We start from the raw sequence: 20,767 nt of genomic DNA on the forward strand, positions 1-20,767 counted from the left end.
AGTTAGGGATTAATTGGAGTTTAAAGTTGGTGTTTCCTGTTATTAAACTTGATTGCAGATGTTCATAGTTCATATATTCATGCAGTTTTGTAATGAAATAATACATTTGTTTTTTTCTTTCATGAGACAAGATCTCACTATGTGAGAACCTTGGCTGACCTGTGACTCCCTGTGTAGACCAGGCCAGCCTTGAATTTACAGTGGTCTACCTGCCTTTGCCTTTAAAGTGCTGGTATTAAAGGTATACACTGTCATCCTGGCTAAAATTTTATATCTTTGAAAATATCTTCACAAACCTAGATGCTGCCAAACATACCAGTGGCATCTGCTCTGCATTATGCATGCTTTCACTTAGAAGGCATTTCTGTGCTTTTTTTTTTTTTTTTTTTTATTCAGATGCCATCCACTTTTTTTTTTTTAATATATGTATATATATTTATTTATTTATTTTGTATGCAGTGTTCTGCCTGCAGGCCAGAAGAGGGCACCAGATCTCATTACAGATGGTTGTGAGCCACCATGTGGTTGCTGTGAATTGAACTCATGACCTCCGGAAGAGCAGCCAGTGCTCTTAACCTCTGAGCCATCTCTCCAGCTCCCAAAAAGAGCTTTTTTTTTTTTTTTTTTGGTTTTTCGAGACAGGGTTTCTCTGTGTAGCTTTGCGCCTTTCCTGGAGCTCGCTCACTTGGTAGCCCAGGCTGGCCTCGAACTCACAGAGATCCACCTGGCTCTGCCTCCCGAGTGCTGGGATTAAAGGCGTGCGCCACCACGCTGGGCTCTTTTTTTTTTTTTTTTAAAGATTTATTTATTTATTATGTATACAGAAGAGGGCGCCAGATCTCATTGCAGATAGTTGTGAGCCACCATGTGGTTGCTGGGAATTGAACTCAGGACCTCTGGAAGAGCAGTCGGTGCTCTTAACCTCTGAGCCATCTCTCCAGCCCCCATTTCTGTGCTTTTTAAAAATCCTCTTGATAGTTGCCATTTTGCCTGTCATTGTGTTGCAAATTAATAATTTTCAATTAAGAATTAGGTAGAAGGGCCTCAGTTGCACAGCAAAATGGATTTTCAAATACGGAAATTTCATGGCACTTGTATCAGTATCTACACATGCTGCCGGGACTGTAGCTGGGGATCAGCAAACGTGTTGGGGGTGGAGCTTTACTACTTGTTTTAGCTTTTCTCAGTGCAGGAACTTGTGGAATGGCCTGTGGTCCTGTGACCGCCAGTGTTGCCCGAGTGACTGGGTGTCACTCACCCTGTTTAAGTGCTCCCTATACAAGTGCTGTGCCCTTCACATGAGGCACTAGGCTGGATTTGTTGAGAGAACAAGTTTGTTGTAGAAAGTAATTTCTAGCCGGGCGGTGGTGGCGCATGCCTTTAATCCCAGCACTCGGGAGGCAGAGCCAGGTGGATCTCTGTGAGTTCGAGGCCAGCCTGGGCTACCAAGTGAGTTCCAGGAAAGGCGCAAAGCTACACAGAGAAACCCTGTCTCGAAAAACCAAAAAAAAAAAAAAAGAAAGTAATTTCTAAATCCATTTAATGGTGAAAAATAGTGACTTTGTTTTGTCTATGAAATTTTACTCTCAGACCTGAGCTTAAAAAAAAAAAAAAAGAAAAGAAAAGAAATCCAATTTGTCTCTGACAAGCTATTAGTCTACTTCGTTAGGGGCAAGTCAGTGGAAGATGAGCTCACAAAAGTAAAGGAACACTCCTGGTTCATTAAGTTAGGAGAGATTCAGATACAACTCCAGAATAAATGCTAATATAAAGCGAATGGTACAGGCTTCAAAAATTACTATTATTATTATTGTTTACAAGCTTTGTGGATTTGACCAGCTAAACCCTTTTCTGTTCATATACTGTTGTCACAGGTGTGTAGCAGAGTCTACCTAAGGTTTATATTTAATTAATGCTTCCTCAGCTCCTTTGAGAATATTCTGGCCTGTAGTTCCACAGATGCTTCATAAAAGATAGCTGCTCTTTACTTGCTTCCCATTTTTCCTTGACTTGGAGTAAGTAGATGCAAGTGTCAGGAGCATTATAGCATGAACAGTTAGTAGTGACCTCAACCCATTCATTGAAAGCCAATGATAACCTTTGCAGTTCGCTTGCCTTGCCTTTAAATTATTCTCATGTTGCTGTAGTGCCTTCTCACTGAAAGGTAGTGAAGTTTATTTTCTCTACACCTAACTTCAGCTGCTGCAGTAAAACATGGTGATTTTGGTCATCATTAGTAAGTTCTTCCTTTACTTGACCGAAGCAATAGCCCCTTGTAAACTTTTTTTTTTTTTTTTTTTTTTTTTTTTTTGAGAAACTGCTGTTCTGACATAGTCTGTTTTAAATTTCAGAAAGACTATTGACTTTAAGTTGGAAATATTGTTATGACTGCTTAGTTTGAAAAGGTCAATGTATATTCTTTTAGGACAAGGTAACTAGCACCATTGGAGAAAAGCTCACTGATCTACCACTAATTTATCACTATGCTATGAAATTTGGACATTTAAAGTCCACTTTTCCTTTTTTGACATGGTGGATATACATTGATATAATGAAAGGTATGTCTCATGTTGGCTCAGTTCCTGTGGCACTCTAGAAACTGGAGTTGTATCACTGCTGTTTGTGGCACATGAGCAGCAGCTGGATTTGAGCATACACAGGGTCAGTTTTAGCTGCTAAGGTCTGCCATTACACATGCAGGCAGCCATGGACAACAGGTAAACACTGGGCAAGGCTTTGTGTGTCATAAATTTCATCACACTAAAGTTGAGATTGTACCTACCTTTTATATGTTACAAAATACTATTTTTAAATGTTTTCATTGGTTTAAAACTGAAAACCATTTTTAGCTCACAGGCTATGCAAAAATAGAATCTGGTTTATGGATTTTTTTTTTCCAACTTGAAGTCTAGAGAAAAAATACAATTTTGGTAAGAAATTTGTGGGAGGAGAATGAGTTTATGAACTGAATTTTGAAGGATGAACATGAATTTATTAGAGTTTGAACACACTGTGGAGTATTTAAAAATTGGTGGTGAGGCTAGAAAGATGATCAGAGGTTACGAGCACTTACTTTTCTTTGTGAGACCCAGGGTCAGTTCACAGCACTCACATCAGGTGCTTCACAACTGCCTGTAACTCCATTCCAGGAATTTGACAACCTCTGACCTCTGAGAACACCTGCACACATGTGGTGCACATAAACTCATGTGAGCACACATATATAGACACAAATTAAAAATACAAATCTTTAAACAAAAATGAAAATTGATGGCCAGACATAAATCTGAAGGAACACAGAAATCATGGTAGGGGAGGCACTGGAAAGCTGTTGTGGCCACAGCCTTCTGAAGTGTGGCTCCAGGGGCATTTGGTGGTAGCATCAGCGCAGAGTGTGCAGAACTACAGGCCATATTAAGAGTGTTTTATTTGAACTTACTTAGACATTGATTTTTCCCATTTACCTGGTGCTGTTGAGATGGCTCTGTACACTTCCTTCAGCTGATGGTCTTTTATGAGAGATCGTGCATGTTCATGGGTCTACAGAGTGTATTTCAAGTACATGCATTTTATTCATTATAAATCTGTTACTTTAAAGAACTCAAAAAAGTATTCTTTTTGCTTAGAAAAATTTCTTATATTTTGACTATTCTATTTTTGTGATAACAAAAATTACTGTTTTTTACAGACATCCTATGCTCAGCTCCTTGCAGCAACATGTCTTTCAAAACTTGTTACCCGAATGAATCCTTTACCTGTAGAACAGAGGATAGACATCAGTAAGTGATTCATTAATTTTTTAACAAATTATATTTTAAAAATAAAAATTTCCTTTTAAATTTGCTGAGTTTTTATTAGGCTTATAATTTAGTTTTATTATTATTTTAAGATGGATAATTAAGCCATCTTCATGCAGTGATGATGACATGATAGATAAGGCAATATGTAATTATAAAATTTTGTTAATTTAATAATTGTATCTTGTGTATGTGTTATTTGTTAAGATTTTCACCATCATATTTTATCCTCTAAAATAATTGATGAGTTATCCTCATTTTACAAATGAGTAAATTGGAGCTGGTGGGTTCTGACCAGCTCAGGATCGCATAACTGGGAAGAGGGTTGTCATTCAAATTCCCTAACTCTCCATAGAGTCCGTGCTCTCAATTGATAGGCAACTGAATGCCCAGAAAGAAACCAGCTCTGCAATACTGCTCAGGTTGCTACACCAGTGCCAGTTTGGATACATTTAAAACCAACAGTTGATTCCTACCTATATTCACAACAGGATTGATACTATAGAGTAGCTCTTTATGTGTTTTGGGAGCAATACACTTCACATTTTTATATATGTGTAAGTTTGTATTTCATATGGACAAACCTAATAATTGGGGTACGAGATTACTTTTTCTTTGTAATAGAAACAAATTATTGTCTCATTTCTGTTCTTCAGACTCAGTTAATATTATTTATATTTCTATATTAGAAAAATGAAGATATCTGATGTGTTATGAATCTTTAAGATCAAAATTCACTAGTCAGAACCATACAGTGATATAGTTTGTCTCGTTTCCTAACAGTCTTCAGAAAGTTCTTCAGTCTGCAGAAAGTGCTACACTTAAGAGAGCAAGAGATACATTTGCATCTTAAAAAACAGTGGTTCAAACAATGTCAGCCTGAGTCATGAAACTTAGGACATATTTTAATTAGACTGATTTTTTTTGTTTTGTTTTTGTTTTTCGAGACAGGGTTTCTCTGTGTAGCTTTGCGCCTTTCCTGGAACTCACTTGGTAGCCCAGGCTGGCCTAGAACTCACAGAGATCCGCCTGGCTCTCCCTCCCAAGTGCTGGGATTAAAGGCGTGCGCCACCACCGCCCGGCTAGACTGAATTTTTTGGAGAACTTCTGGGTTTTTAGCAAAACTGAACAGAAACTAGAGTGCCCTTATACTCCCTGCTTCCCCTCGTGGGCAGCCTCCCCTGTTACCAACATCAGTGTAGTGTGTTTGTACAGTGGCATGTGTCTGCTGTTGGAATAGTGTACAGCAGCTGTGCCACCCTAAATCCTGTGCTCTGCCAGATCTTCCCTCCTGACCTCAACCCTCGGGTCTGACTAGCCTCCACTGACTCCCTTTTCCAGATTAGCATGTTGTGAGAAGCATGTAGTTTTCTCAGATTTCCTTCTTTCATTTATGATAGTAATGTGTGCTTAAGGTTCTTCATGTCTTCTCATGACAACTCAATGATCTCATTTCTCTTTAGTTATGAATAATAATTCCTCATTGTCTGAATATATCTAAGTAATGGTCATTTCTAAGTTTTGAGAAATTGTAAGTAAAGTTGCTCTAGACACCCATAAGCAAGTGTACATGGTGGCTTATAATCCTAAGACATGGGAGACTGAGGTAGGAGGTTCCCACATTTGAGGCCAGCCTTGGCTAAATTGTGAGTTTAAGGTTACCCTGTGCTACACAGCAAGGCCCTGTTTGGGCCTGGGGTGGCGTGGGAGAGGAACACACAGAATAAATGAAACCTGAAGTGATGGAGAGGAGACCTCTTATTTTGTTTCTGATCTTGGTGGGAAGCTTTTTGAAATTTCTCATCAAACATGATGTCTTCGTAGTTTTTATTTTCCAGGAATATTCTAGATCAAGTTGAGAAAGTTTCTCTTTATTCTTGGTTGAGGTTTTTTTTTTTTTTTTTTTTTTTTCTTCTGAGAGAGGGTTTCTCTGTGTAGCATGGCCATCCATGAACTTGCTCTGTAGACCAGGCTGTCCTTGAACTCAGAGATCCGCCTGCTCTGCCTTGTGGGTGTTGGGATTAAAGCCGGGCAGTGATGGCGCACGCCTTTAAATCCAGCACTCGGGAGGCGGAGGCAGACGGATCTCTGTGAGTTCAAGGCCAGCCTGGTCTACTAGTGAGTTCCAGGACAGGCTCAAAGCTACACAGAGAAACCCTGTCTCAAAAAAAAAAAAAAAAAAAAAAAAAAACCAAAAAAACATCAACAACAGAAAAAGAAGGGCAACACCACTGCCTGCCTCTTGGCTGAGTTTTGTTTTTTTTTTTAAATCATAAGTGGATATTATGTTTGTTAAATACTTTTCTTATATCTATTGATATTATCATATGATTTTCATTCTGTAGGCTGTTGATGATTTTATATGTTGAGCCAGCCTTGCATACCTAAGATAAATCCTACTTTATCCTGCTCTTTAATTCTTTATACATTGTTGGATTCCATTTGCTGAAATGTTGAGAATTTTCACAACTTTTTCAAGAGAGTTAATTGATTTCTAGTTTTGTGTTCTTGTAATGTTTTCATTAAGATAATTTAGGGGGCAGGGGTTATAGTCAAAGGTGGAATGCTTGCCTAGCATGCATGAGGGCCTGGGATTCATTCCTGGATGTGCAATAAAGTAAAATAAACAAAAGAAGATATCTTTGGATTAAAATAAGTTAGGTAGATTTCTCTCTATCTTTTTTTTTTTTTTTTTTCCCCCCGAGACAGAGTTTCTGTGTAGATTTGTTTGGAGCCTGTCCTGGAACTTACTCTATAAACCAAAGTGGCTTCCAACTCAGAGATCCCTCTGCCTCTGCCTGCTGGAATAAAGGTGTGCACTACCACCCCACCCTCACCCCTGGCTGTTTGCTGTGCTCTCTACTTTCATCTGTTGGCAGGTATTTCCTAAATGCTCGAGGTATTCACTGGTAGACTTGTCTGGGTCTGGTGCTTTTGCTTTGGAAGATCATTGTATTGTTTACTATTGTGTTCCTATGACCAGAACCATGAAAGGATGACTTAAAAGAGGGTGGCTTCATTTGGCTCATGGTTGCAGGGTCTGCATTTTATGGTTATTTCGCCCCATGTGCTTCAGCTTAGTTGGCAGTGGGGCTGGGGCAAAGTTGGTGGTCTGTCTTTCTTTGTTTGTGGATGGGGAGAGGGCAGAAGAATAAAGCCAGCACTCACCTGGCTTTCTTCTCCCAACCCTTTTATTCTAAGGTCTCAAGTCCATAGGATGGTGTTGCTCATATTCACGGAAGTTATTCCTGCCTTGGCTAATCCCCTGGAAACCCTGTTACAAATACATCCAGAGGTGTGTTTCGCCAGTCTGAGGTGATTCCAAATCAGTCTAGTTGACAATCAAAATTGTCAATTGTACTTAGCAATTACTGAACAGATTTTTTAAATAGTTACAAGCATTCTGATTGTCTATTTGACTTATATTTTAAAAATAGAAACTTTTTTAGAGTAAGGAATGCAGATGTTAATTTACAGTGATTTTTCTGATTTTTTAAGTAATACTTTGATTCTGTGTAAATGATACTTGTGTTGGTGACTAGAGGTCCCACACTCTGGTGATACTGGGTAGTGACAGTAAGCTGTAGCTTTTGTCATCTACAGGGTCAACAATTGATGCTCTGCACAGTGTTACTACACTGTGATGTTTGTAGTTAGATGTAGTAAGTACACTTTCAACTTCCAATGGTTTATGGGGATTTTACTTTATTAAAAGTTGAGCAAGGCTGGGATGTAGTTCAGTTGGTAGAGTTCCTGTCTAGCGTACACAGACTCTATGTTCAGTCACCACCACCGTGCAAACTGGGCATGGTGATGTAAGGCTGTAATCCCAGGACTTGGAAGGTAGAAAGGCAGGAGAATCAGGAGTTCAGGGTCATCTTTGACTGCATAGCAAGTACAAGGCCAGCCTGGGATACTTGAGACCCTGTCTCTCTCACACACATACAAAAAGTGGTGAATGAAGTTTGGAGAGAAAAGAACGTAGAAATGTATAAGAAAATTTCACATAAGAAATGGTGAGTTTTCTTTTAGTTTCTTTCTTTTGACTAAAGAACTCTTGTTTCTGTTAGATTAGAATTTTTGTTATGTCTAATGGGCATGTATAATAACAGACATGTGAGTTAAAATGAAAAAAATGTGTAGCATGGCCTCACCAGTCACGTTGCTTTTTCAGATCAATGTAAATCTTCAGTCTTGGAAGATCCACTTCTGGTAACCTCATTATTTTCTCATAAACACCATTGCCAGGTTCTGTGCCCACCACACTGTTTTCTACCATTACTAGTGTAATTAACAATGGCTTTCTGTTATTATCAGTCATATATCATTCGCCTAGCTTAGTACTGAAGTACCTTCATGAGCTCGTCACTGAAGAGCCATCCTTGTTAGGTGACCTTATAGTTCTGTCAGTACCATCCAGTGTCATGTGTCAGAAGGTTTTCCTCTTATACGGACTTATTTCTGCCTCAGTGCCTGTTCTTACATGGTTTCCCTGCCTGGAATGCTATCCTTTTCTTCTTCAGACAAATATGTAGTTTAGGTTTGCTTGCTCTTAGAAATCAGTCTCCTTTTCTTCCTTCCCTTCTTTCTTCTTTTCAACTTTCCGAAGCATATGCACATTACATCATAAAACACAGTTCAGTGCTGGCAAAAAGTCACTCAGTTACAAGCCTTTAGTAAGAAGCTTAATTTTAGTAAATTTATGGTTGTATGAACATTTTCTAACATTTGGTGTTAGAACATTTTCATCACCCTAGAAAGCTCATTTGGAGGCTGTCTCTGCCCTCAACCCCTAATATACTTTCTGCTTCCCATAGATTGACTTCTTTGTAGATGTTTCCTAGAAATCAGATCATAGCTTATGTAGTTCTTTTGCACATATGTTGTGGTACCTCTCACTAAGCAAGATGGGGAGTCTCATCATGTTGTCACATCATATGTCATTCCTCTTTGTTATGTCCCCTTGTGTATAGATGGCTTCTAAAACATGTTTACTACTAGTTGATGAGCTTGTTGGCCATTGGAGTTTCACTTCTTTGTTACCACAAGCAGTTATACTTGGAACATTCACTTAGGAACCTTTGAATGGTTCAGTTTTCCCCATTTTTCCGTTTAAAACCTAGGAATGAAGTTGCTCAGTTATAAGGTCAATTTGTGCAAACTTCTAAGAAATTTCCCAACTGTTTTTCCACATTCTGTTTGTCCTCACCTCTGCCTTCTAATTATTTTTCCCTTTTGCATGTGCATGTATACAAGTGCTTTACTCCAGAACCACCCTCTGGCCTCCATAATTCCTGGTCTTTTTGTTCTTGTATTTTCACCCACAGTAGATCCCAAACTCCTCCAGGCAGAGATGATCACTGATTTCTTTTTCTTTCTCCCCCCACCCTCAGCCGAGACAGGATTACTCTGTGTAACAGTCCTGGCTGTTCTGGAACTCACTCTGTAGCCTAGGTTGGCCTCGAACTCACAGAGATCCACCTGCCTCCCGAGTGCTGGGATTAAAGGCGAGCGCCCCCACTGCTCGACAGTTGCTCGCTTCTGAAGGTGTTGGGTTGGGAGTTGTTTCCACTGAAGCATTTTTAGTTGGGTAGCTTATAGTTTTCATGCTTTAAAGAAATACTTTGTGTACCAACTATCAATATCGTAAGGTACTATGTTTTTAAGTCATTTAACTAAGATCAAGTTTTTAAAAAATGTGTTTAGACTTTTAGCCTCACAATAAGCATTTGTTTATTTATTTAATTGTTTCATGCTGCTAAGGATTGAGCACCCTGCCTCCTGCATCTGAGGCAAACACTCTACCACTGAGCCATGTCCCCATCCTGGCCTACTCAGCTCCTGTGTAACATGATGTATGTGTTTCTAAAAGTGACTTGCTACACAATGCTACATGGGACTTATGAGACAAGGGAGATTATGAGAACAGTTTTGTCAGACAAGTGTTTTATCTTTTTTGATAGAATTCTAAGAAACGTTTGGTAGAGTTGTGCAGATGAAGTGATTTAGAAACACTTGTGGGATATAGCAAATGTGCTTGAAAAGGTGTTTGTAGGACTCATTAAAGTTGTATTTGTGAGGTCCCATAAAGTGATGATAGGATGGAAAATTATAGTGCCCTGATAAGGATGGGTGCGATGGATAACACAGATAATGAAATCCAGTGGTTAGTAGACATCTGAGGCATATGCATTCTTGTGTTTTATTATACTGTTCTACTTAGGTATTTTTGTGCCACTTTAACAGCTTGCTTTATTTGGCTTGCAGTTGTCTGCATTTACCTCTCAAGTTTTTGCGTGTGACAGCTACAAATAGAAAAAACAACAATTATAGATAGCATACTTAAATTACCCCAAGATTTATCAGAATATAGAGGATCAAGTTGATGTTTTTCCAGTAAATTTTATAGGATCTACTGTATAGTAAGTACACAGTTTGAAGACAGGGTCAGCTCATTTATCAGAGAGCATGTCATTACCTCCCTTGCCTTTTCTTGACAAGAGTCTCAAGTCCAAGTGGTCACTGCTATTGTCTTTGTAGGAAACTACATTCTGAATTATGTGGCGTCACAACCTAAGCTGGCTCCCTTTGCCATTCAAGCTCTTATTCAAGTCATTGCTAAGCTCACTAAGCTGGGGTGGTTTGAAGTTCAGAAAGACGAGTTTGTTTTCAGAGACATTATTGCTGACGTGAAGAAATTCCTTCAGGTAAGAAGGCACTGGTTATCACTGTGTTACAGTGTCACCACTTGCTTGGTTGTTTAAAATACTGCTCCGAGCCACTTGGTTCTTTTTGTAGTACCATTGTTGTCATTTTATTATTTGTCGTTTGGAACCTTTATTATTTATTGTCAGTTAAAAACTACACTATACCAGAATAATGAAAATAATCATTGTTTCTAAATCTAAAATGTACTACTTATGACATGTTTGTATATACATATACAAGCAACTTAATATATATATGTATGTATGTATATAATGCTCTTTTGGTTTTTTTGTGACAGGGTTTCTCTGTGTAGCCCTGGCTGTCCTGGAACTCACTCAGTAGACCAGGCTGGCCCGGAATTCAGAGATCTACCTGCCTCTGCCTCTTGAGTGCTGGTATTAAAGGCGTGTGCTACCACCACCCGGCTTATGATGCTTATAATGATAATTACCTAGTTCTCATAAGAGTCCTAATAAATGGGTTTCATAGTACAAATGAAAAAAAACCCTGTGATTTAGTAAAGCATAACTGGTACTCTGATAAGTCTTTTGACAGCTTTTTTTTTTTTAATCCCATACCACTATAATATTTTTCTGAGGAATGTTTTCAAGCGAATCACTAAATCATAGCACATGATGTAAATATAAATAATAGGTAAAGCATACATTTCATACCTGATTTACACCAGTTCAGATATTTAGAGTACAAGAAAGAAAGAACAGAAACTACCAGGAGATTGTTCACTTCCTATTCCACATGGTAATTACAGATTTTGAGATAATAAAGGAATCAGGACTCTCTCCTTGGTTCCTCGTTCCTATTTTCCTCATTCTTTTTTTTTTTAAATTTAATTTAATTTTATTTTATTTTACAATACCATTCAGTTCTATATAACATCCATAGATTCCCTTGTTCTCCCCCTTCCTGCCCCCCTCCTCTTTCCCCTAGCCCACCCCCCATTCCCACCTCCTCCAGGGCAAAGCCTCTCCCGAGGACTGAGATCAACCTGGTAGACTCAGTCCAGGCAGGTCCAGTCCCCTCCTCCCAAATTGAGCCAAGCGTCCCTGCATAAGCTCCAGGTTTCAAACAGCTAATTCATGCAGCGAGCCCAGGACCCGGTACCACTGCCTAGATGCCTCCCAAACAGATCAAGCCAATCGACTGTCTCACCTATTCATAGGGCCTGATCCATTTGGGGGCCCCTCAGCCTTTAGTTCATAGTTCTATTTCCTCATTCTTAAAATAATTAAGTATTTAGTGATAAATGTTTTTTTATACTTGTGTAATTTCTAATCATGGCAATTACTTTTGTTGGTGTCAAGTTTAAGAGTTCTTGGGCTGAAGAGATGGTTCAGTGGGTAAAACTGCTTTCTGTGCCAAGTCTGAAGAGCAGGGTTTGAATCTCCAGAACCCATGTAAAAGCTGTAGCCCAAGCCTCTGTGATCTCAGGTGTTTAAAATAAAAAAAGAAAGAACAGTTTTCAGAGTGTCAGTTAGAGAGCCATACTCTGCAACTTTATTGAGCTAATATACACAGAGTAGCCATAATTCAGTGAATAGGAAATTAGGAGGTCCACGAAGAATTAAAATGCATTGTTTGATGCTCCCAGAGTTGGTCTTTGGTGGTTCTGAGATAATATGAACTTAATTATACCTAGACTTCAGTGTTGCTGAGTTTCTGTGCAAGTCAGAGGGATGACCAACTGTGCAATGAAGATGTAGAAAGCGCATCTGTGCATACTTTTGTATTACTGCACTGTAATTTGATGCTACATTATTTCCATGTGTGCCAGTATGATTTTGTAATAGGGTAATTTGTTAGTAATGTGCACATGAAGTCTGAATTGAAGGAAGTTTTGGAATTAAATTGGAAGCTAATTAGAAACATCATGGCAACTATACCATATTGATAGTCATATTTACTTTGCTACATTGGATACTCTAGATGTCTTCATTAAGGCACCTAACGACTCCATACACGTGCACTGTTCAGTAATATTAAAAGAGCCTAAGTGATCTTTTCTGATATTAGATCAAGAGATTTAAATTAGTTTCTAAGCTACTTATTAATTATTGAGTGCAGCTATCACAGTAGGCTTCAAGCAAATTTCTAGAACAAAAACCATTTCCCCCCATTCTTAAGATTGTAGAAAAGGTACAAAATTAAATGTTATTTTGAAGCTTCATTATTACGAATTGTAAATGTTGGGAAACATTGTATAGAGTGGTATGCATTTCTAAGGTAGGTATTCATTTTCTCTAACTCCATGTACCAAAATTTGTTCTTCAAAAATGAATTCAAAATTCTTTTAGTTGTAGAAATAACAATACTTTTTAAAAAACATACTTTTAAGGACTATTATTAGGCCAATGTGATGCTTTGTTATTTAATTTTTAAAAGTTAAGAACTAATTATGTTTTCACTTGGTTATTTTTCCAAAGGGTACTGTGGAACACTGCATAATAGGAGTGATAATCCTTTCTGAATTGACTCAGGAGATGAACCTGGTAAGCTTTTCCATGGAATATGTGGGATTTGCTTGGGTAATATTCTTTGGTACTTTTATTTGTTGCAAAATGTATAGTTGTTCTGTGGCATGAAACTCTTCACTAATCATCTCTTTGTGTATTAGTTTTAATAAGTGGAAAATTAAATTAAAATGCTTTCACTGAAAATTAAATCATAGTATAAAAACACAGAATAAAAATAGTGGGAAATAGGACATAGTACCGGAGAATTGTCTTGTCATTCTCATAGATATAATGTATAAAAAATGAATTGTATGGAAAAGAAAAGCAAACTTTTATGTGTTTACAAATAAAGGGCAAATGATTTAGAAGATTGATTCATGGGTTAATGGCAGGACTCCTCCAGGCACAGACCTTGGCACTCAGTCGCTGTCTGACTTGAATTCTCACCAGCATAAGGAGCATTTTCAGAAGGTACACCTCCCTCACCAGGGCTTTTCCAGCCCAGCACCTGAGGAGGCTCTGGTCACCTGTTCCTGTTCTCCTTTGCTGTCAGCACGGCTTCCAACAGGACAGAAACAGAAGCTGTGTTCTACATGGGATCACTTTACAGAGGGGATTGTAGAGTTTGAGTTGAGAAACTGGCATCCTCCAGAGTGGTGGTGTGTGTATGAAATGTGAACGTGCTCCTAAGGAGAGCTAGCGTCTCCACTTCCAACTCCCTTTGTAGTCACAGTAAGTCACAGTATTTTAGAATTGCTGCTCAGTGATGAATCAGCACATTTTATAGGACTTCCACGTTTTAAAGTAACCCTCGTTTCCATGTATGCCCATCCATTTTGGCTTCTCTCAGACTAGGTGGAGATTATCTGCTGTGCCAGGGCTGCTCTCCGTTTCAAGAATAGCTGTTTGGTTGGCAGGGGTATGATGACTTGATTAATCATAATGGGACTCTGAATGAGTTTAAAGAACTGAAGCTCTCTTTAATAATTTAATAAATAATTTTATATGTTTTGTACATTTTCTTTAAGAAAGTGAGAGACTGGTATAGTATCCACAGCACCCAGCTTTTGTACTTGCTGAACTTAGAACTGATTGGTTCATTGCCCACTTGACAACAAGTAGCAATATAGGCTTCCCTGGAAGGGAGGGTTCTGAGAGCCTTAGTTCCTGTTAGTTTCTAATTCCTTACTTAGTTACTTCTCAGTAACTGGTAATGTGGATTTTTTTTTTTTTTCTGGTGTACTTTTTTTTTTTTTTTTTTTTTGGTTTTTCGAGATAGGGTTTCTCTGTGTAGCTCTGGTGCTGGGATTTAAAGGTATGTGCCACCACCGCCTGAATTGGTATCCTTTTGAGGCAGGATTTCTTTGTGTAACAGCCCTGGCTGTCCTGGAACTCACTCTGTAAATCAGGCCAACCTCAAACTCACAGAGATCTATCCGCCAGCCTCTGTGTCCTGCGCCACTGTGCCCTACTGGTAATGTGGATTCTAATAAAAGTGTATCTTGGAGAGCAACTAAGTATCTTTTAAAATACACAAACAAACTTTCAGTAATGTTTGGCCGGCAGGAGAAAGTTCTTTCTTGACCACTTGATGATAAGTTGACAACATGATGCCCTACCCCCACATTCCTGCAGCCTAGGGAATACTTTACCTTTCTAAAAGGACATTCTTTCTTCTACATGGTCATGATAGCCCATTGGATTTTTTTTCCTTTTATTTTATTTTACAATACCATTCAGTTCTACATATCAGCCATGGGTTCCCCTGTTCTGCCCCCTCCCACCTGGATTTTTTAAGAGTGACTAAAAGCTGTTAGTTCTGTTTCGTTAGTTAGTCCCAGCATGTCCTCAGATCAGATGCCTGCTCAGAGTCATGCCACATGTTTGCTTCTCACATTGTATTAGTATTTTTCAGTCTGGGAGAATTAGCTAATCTTTTCTCTACTTCACAACCTGTTTTAGTTAGGGTTGTGTTGCTGTGATGAAACAGCATGACCAAAAGCAACTTGGGGAAAAAAGGGTTTATTTTACTCACAGTTCCATAGAACAGTTTATTATCAAATGCAGCACCGGCAGGAACTCAAGCAGAGGAGGAACCTGGAGGCAGGAGCTGATACAGAGGCCCTGGATGGGTGCTACTTACTGGCTAACTCCTCGTGGCCTGCTCAACTTGCTTTTTTTATGGAACCCAGGACCACTGGCCCAGGAACAGTACTTATCACTATGGGCTGGGCTGGTGGTCCCTCATCAATCACTAATTAGAAAATGCCTTACAGTCAGATCTTATGGAGGCATTTTCTCAATTTAAGGTTCCCTCATTTTAGATAACTCTAGTTTGTGTCAAGTTGACATAAAACTATCCAGCATACAATCTGAAACGTGAAGAGTACAAACTAGTTGTTTTGTAAAACATAGTTTAAGATTGTCCAGTGTTTCCTCATTATTAAATTCAGATTGCATTTATTTATCAGGAGTATCATGAATGATGCTATGGCCTTATTGTCTCTTGCCAGGAAGCATATGTTTTGCGTTGTCTAATAATGGATGATGGCTCACTTTAATTTCTTAATTAAACATGTTCACTACCCAACTTCCTTATACTTTTTCTCTTTGTAATTTATAAATATTTTGTGGAGAGGTACTTTACACCTCTGAAAACACCCTATTCCTCACCAAACTTAAGTTGTTAATACAGGTTCCTAATTCTTTTTAATAGATTATAATTCACCAGTAAGAAATCTTTCAAGTTGGCTTTAGCATCCATTTAACATTTCTCACCGTTCTTTGAATTTTTTTTTTTTTTTTAAGACAGGGTTTCTCTGTGTAGCCCTGGCTGTCCTGGAACTCGCTCTGTAGACAACGTTGGCCTCAAACTCAGAGATCCACTTGCCTCTGAGTACTGGGATTAAAGGTGTTCACCCAGCTTTTTTTTTTTTTTTTTTTTTTTTTTGGAGATAGTTTCATGTAGCTCAGGCTGACCTCACATTTGCTTTGTAGCAGGGAATGACCTTGAACTTTTGATCTTTCTGTCTCCCCTTGGAAGTACTGGGATTTTTGGAGTATTCCACTATACTTGCCCTCTTTTGTTCCTCTGGTACAAGCTGTTCCAGGTTATCCATATACAATAAAGCCAAGCTCCTTTTTAGCAGAGTTCCACTCCAGACATATAGCACATGCTGTGATCCTAAAGCTGGGAGGCTGAGGCAGTATCCCCAGAACAACACTACCTCCCTCCAAGCTTTAAAGTTGGAATTTTGGCTTTATAAGTTGAAAAAATACATTTTCTATGGAGAAAAACTTTACTGAGCTTAATTTTGGGGTGGGGGAGTCATTTTCCATTTCAACCAGCATTTCTGGGGGTGATTAGATTCACGTGAGGAAAGTCCAGTGTTACAAAATGGTCAGAAGTGTCCTGAATAAATCAGTGTGGTGGTTGGTTGGATCTTTTTTCTTCCTTGTTTTTGGGTGTAGGGGAGACAGGGATTTCACAGTGTAGTAGCCCCGGCTGGCCTGGAACTCACTGTATAGATAGACTAGACTGGCCTTGAACTTAAAGAGCTCTGCCTGCCTGTGCCTCCTGAGTGCTGGGATTAAAGGAATGCACCACCGCACCCTGTCTAAGTATAGTTGTATTTTTTAAGAAAAACATGTAAACTAGATTTTCCTAAAAGTTTAAAGAGGATTGTAAACATTATCCCACATTTTTAGGAGCCAAATCTGCTGTTCCTTGATTGTATTTGTTATATAGTCATCAAAGTGAAATACTTAAGTCTATATAATAGGGGCATACACGTACAATATGAAATACCTGCGCCTATATAGTAAGGGTATGTATGTGCAATATCAGATACATATGCCTGTATGTTGGGGGCATACGTATGCAGTGTGAAATGGTTGTACAGTCTCTCTCAAAACACGGTATCTATGTGAGTACCCAGATTGGAGTAAGCATGCAAGCCTGGAGGAAAGCACAGGTGAAGGCAGATTTGTCTTTAGATCTGTGACCAATTGCTTTGTACAAATTTTTTTTTTCAGAGTTGAGAGTTTCTTACAATATGTTTTGATCATGTTCATTCTTCTTCCTTCAGCTCTTCCCAGATCTACTCCTCTTTTTTACCTACCCATAAATTTATTTATTTTTAATCCTGCATATTTTTCTTTGAAGAGAGATAATGACACCCCTACATAGATCTTACTTACTAAGAGCAGATAAACTAACTGGGAGGTCGTGGCACACACCTTTAATCCTATCCCTTGAGAGGCAGAGGCAGGTAGATCTCTGAGTTTGAGGCCAGCCTGGTCTACAGAGCAAGTTTCTAGGGCTACTTAGAAAATCCCTGTCTCAAAAAACAAAACAACAAAACAACAACAACAAAAGAGCAAATAAACTGTTGGCATAGCGCTGGTGTGTGGAAGGCACTCCATAAACCTAAGTTTCTTCTGTTGGTGTTCTGGATGTGGTAAAGGACACTGTGCATTTTAAAGTGGAATAATATGTTAAGAATCCTTTCTAAACAGGACTTGTGATACTGTCTGCTCTTACTGATTTTTATGGAAAGAAAGATTTTGGTGTTATTGTTTTTAGCATGTGAGAAGAACTTTGAAGTCTGATGTAGTAAAAGAGGGCTGGGGAGATGACTGAGCAGATCAAGGGCTTGGCATGAAAACGTGAACACCAGTTTGCATCCCCAGAACTCGTGTCAGAGCTTCCTGGGTGTGGCAGTCTGCCTGTAATTTCAGTGCATGGATGCAGAAACAAGAACCCCCCTGAGCTAGCTGTCTAGCTAGATGAACCAAAATGGTGTACTCCAGATTCATCAGGAGACCACACCTTACGTTCATGCACACCATACAGACATACACACAAAGAGTTTGATTTAGAGCAGAATGCTGCAAATGCTAATTAATTCCAACCACACATTGGCTCTATCTTTCAGTAACTACTTTCTGTAGTACCTCTGGACATTTATGTTTACTATTTTATAAGTAAATATAGCATTTAGGGATAGTCTAAATTGTACTCTGGAGTTTAGGAAGTATCAGATAATCAGTTCTTAGCTCACTTTTTAAAAAGTTCTTTAAATAGTAGCAGGACAAATTATTTCTTTCTGTCTTCCAATAGCAAAAGAGATAAATAGTAAATCTATAATAACTTTAGGCCACAGTGTTAATGATCATTGAGCTGTCAGAACTCATATTGTTAATTTCCTGTTGATAATGGAAATATATAGTATATATATATATATATTTGTTGTGTGAGAGGAGCCAGTGTTGGAGATGTGCTAAGCATTTCCAGCACTAATACCACTGTGTAAAACCATTTTTACATTTTAGGTTAGGGACCCAAGAGCTAGTCTTAGTAATTTAATTTTAAAAAATTAATTTCTATTAGCTAATAAGATATTCAGAGATGACATGTTTTGTACATAATTAAATTCTTGAGTATCATTTCTACTTTTGTTTTTCAGAATTCCAGTGGCATAAATCAATGACATATGAAAATACTTTCATATTAAATTTTTCTGTAACTGATTCATTTAGCTGGTTTACATATTAGAATTTGAAGAGTGTTTTAGAGAGTTCTCCTTTTGTAGGTAGCATTTGAGAGTTAAGGAAATTATTTACATTATATACACTAGAGGGCAGAGTTCAAAAGCCCATGATCTCAAGTGTCCTTTACTTTTACTATTATTATTTTGGCACTGAAAGTATGATTGACAGCTTGATAGTTTTGGGGTGGGATCTAACCCTGTCTTTGTTAGTGAGTAATCTCAAGATTCCTTCAAAATCTTTTACAAGCTCTGTATTTATGATTCTTTGATTACTAGTACCATTATGTTACATAGTAAATGTTTGCCTTATTTTTCTATAGATTGGTTAAGCTAATTCATCTTGACCTTTTTAGGTTGATTATTCCAGACCTTCAGCAAAACACAGGAAAGTAGCTACCTCATTTCGTGATACTTCTCTGAAAGACATTCTAGTGTTAGCATGTTCACTCCTGAAGCAGGTAAGTCAGTTGGTAACTTAGCTTCCTAGATAGAGTACTATGGGAATCTTAATTTCGAATTAAATGCTTTGTGTAACTGGAGTTTTCCTATGTCCCCTCGGCTCCTGCAGCTGCTCAGACCCGAGTAAACACAAAGACTTACATTACTTATAAACTGTATGGCCGTGGCAGGCTTCTTGCTAGTTCTTAATCTTAAATTAACCCATTTCTATAAATCTGTACCTTGCCACATGGCTCGTGGCTTACTGGTATCCTTACATCTTGCTTCTCAGCTGTGGCTGGCAGTGTCTCCTGACTCAGCCTTCCACTTCCCAGCATTCTCCTCTCTGCTTATCCCGCCTATAATATACTTCCTGCCTGGCTACTGACCAATCAGCATTTTATTTATCAATCAATCAGAGCAACACATTCACAGCACACAGAAAGACATCCCCAGAAGCTTTCAATGAATTTTAAGTGGACTGTTTCCTTCTGATTTTGCCTTTAAAAGACTTGTTGTGGTCAGTCTTAAATATAGTAAATCTATATCAATTTTACTCCCTGGGCATGGAAGGAGAAATCCATAGAGAATTCAGTTTTTGTGTTTAAGCAATAGTACTTTTTAAACCTTCCTACTATAGATTTTTTAATTGGACAGGCTCATTGAGTTTTAATAATTTCTTTTCTTTTTTTGCTTTTTTTTTTTTTTTTTGTTGTTGTTGTTGTTGTTTTTTGAGAAAGGGTTTCTCTGTGTAGTTTTGGTGCCTGTCCTGGATCTTGCTCTGTAGACCAGGCTGGCCTTGAACTCACAGAAGTCCTCCTGGCTCTGCTTCCCAAGTGCTGTGATTAAAGGCATGTGCCACCACTGCCTGGCAGTTCTAATTTCTTTATCTGCCTGTCCATGTTTTGATGGAGATATAATTTTCCATTTTTTCATAATTTTCCCAGAATTAATTTAATAGTTCCTTTGGGAAATAGGAATTTCCTACTTGTTTCTTAGTGCACAGTGGAGCATGCATAACTTTTATAATTATATTAGGCTCTGTTGTATAATGAAGGATTCCATCATACTACTAAAGCTTGTTTATTTATGTTGTAAAGCATTTTCCAGAACATCTCATTAAGTTCTGCTTCCTGTTCAGTTCTCTGTTATAGGCTGAGTGTTCTTTATAAATATTGAGGACCAGAAGTGTTTCAAATTTTGGAGTGTTTTGAATTTTAGGATATTTGTATAGACTTTACCAGTTAAAAATTTTCACAATCTGAAATTTGAAATTTACCAAAATTCAAACCTTGAGTGCTCAAGAAGTTTTAGATTTGCAGGTTATTTCAGATTCTAATTTTTGGATTAGAATTGTTAACTTGTATGTTAGCATTGATAATCACTGTAGTGGGTCTGATTTAATGGCTATTATTTTTAAAATATTCTTGTGGTGTGGAAAAATATCATTTACAAAGGTAAATAAAATAGTATAATTAATGGTCTTGAACTCATCAACTGACTTAGTAACGACTCATGGTTAATCTTGTTTCGTGTATATTCTATTCTCCCTATCTGATTTCTCTTTGTATTATTCTTGGAGAAGTCTAGACTGCTCTACAAATACTTTATAAGGACCAGGATATACTTTTCAAAAGGCTGTATGAGAATGGACCTTACAAAAGACATCAGGATTAGACTCCAGAAGCTGGTGTCCTATACCCAACTAGGATACACCCTATCCCTAACATTCACATGGCCTTTGTTAGTTGAGTGCCTCTCTTTTACATAAGAAGTTATCCTAGATTTTCTTGAAGAAAAT

General features: G+C 38.2%; 1 protein-coding gene across 2 annotated transcripts in view; it reads left to right on the top strand.

Annotated features, from left to right (window-relative positions):
- Positions 1–20,767, top strand: part of Ranbp17 (RAN binding protein 17) — a 341,764-nt gene that overhangs the window by 14,402 nt on the left and 306,595 nt on the right. For both annotated transcript variants that reach the window (XM_037200543.1, XM_037200544.1), the window contains exons 3-6: positions 3,689–3,779; positions 10,338–10,504; positions 12,947–13,012; positions 18,882–18,986. In XM_037200543.1, the coding sequence (XP_037056438.1) occupies positions 3,689–3,779; positions 10,338–10,504; positions 12,947–13,012; positions 18,882–18,986 (429 nt within the window). The remainder of the gene's footprint in view (positions 1–3,688; positions 3,780–10,337; positions 10,505–12,946; positions 13,013–18,881; positions 18,987–20,767) is intronic.

The sequence above is a fragment of the Peromyscus leucopus genome, chromosome 8b (genome assembly GCF_004664715.2).
Source record: "Peromyscus leucopus breed LL Stock chromosome 8b, UCI_PerLeu_2.1, whole genome shotgun sequence".
Classification (NCBI taxonomy): Eukaryota; Metazoa; Chordata; class Mammalia; order Rodentia; family Cricetidae; genus Peromyscus; species Peromyscus leucopus.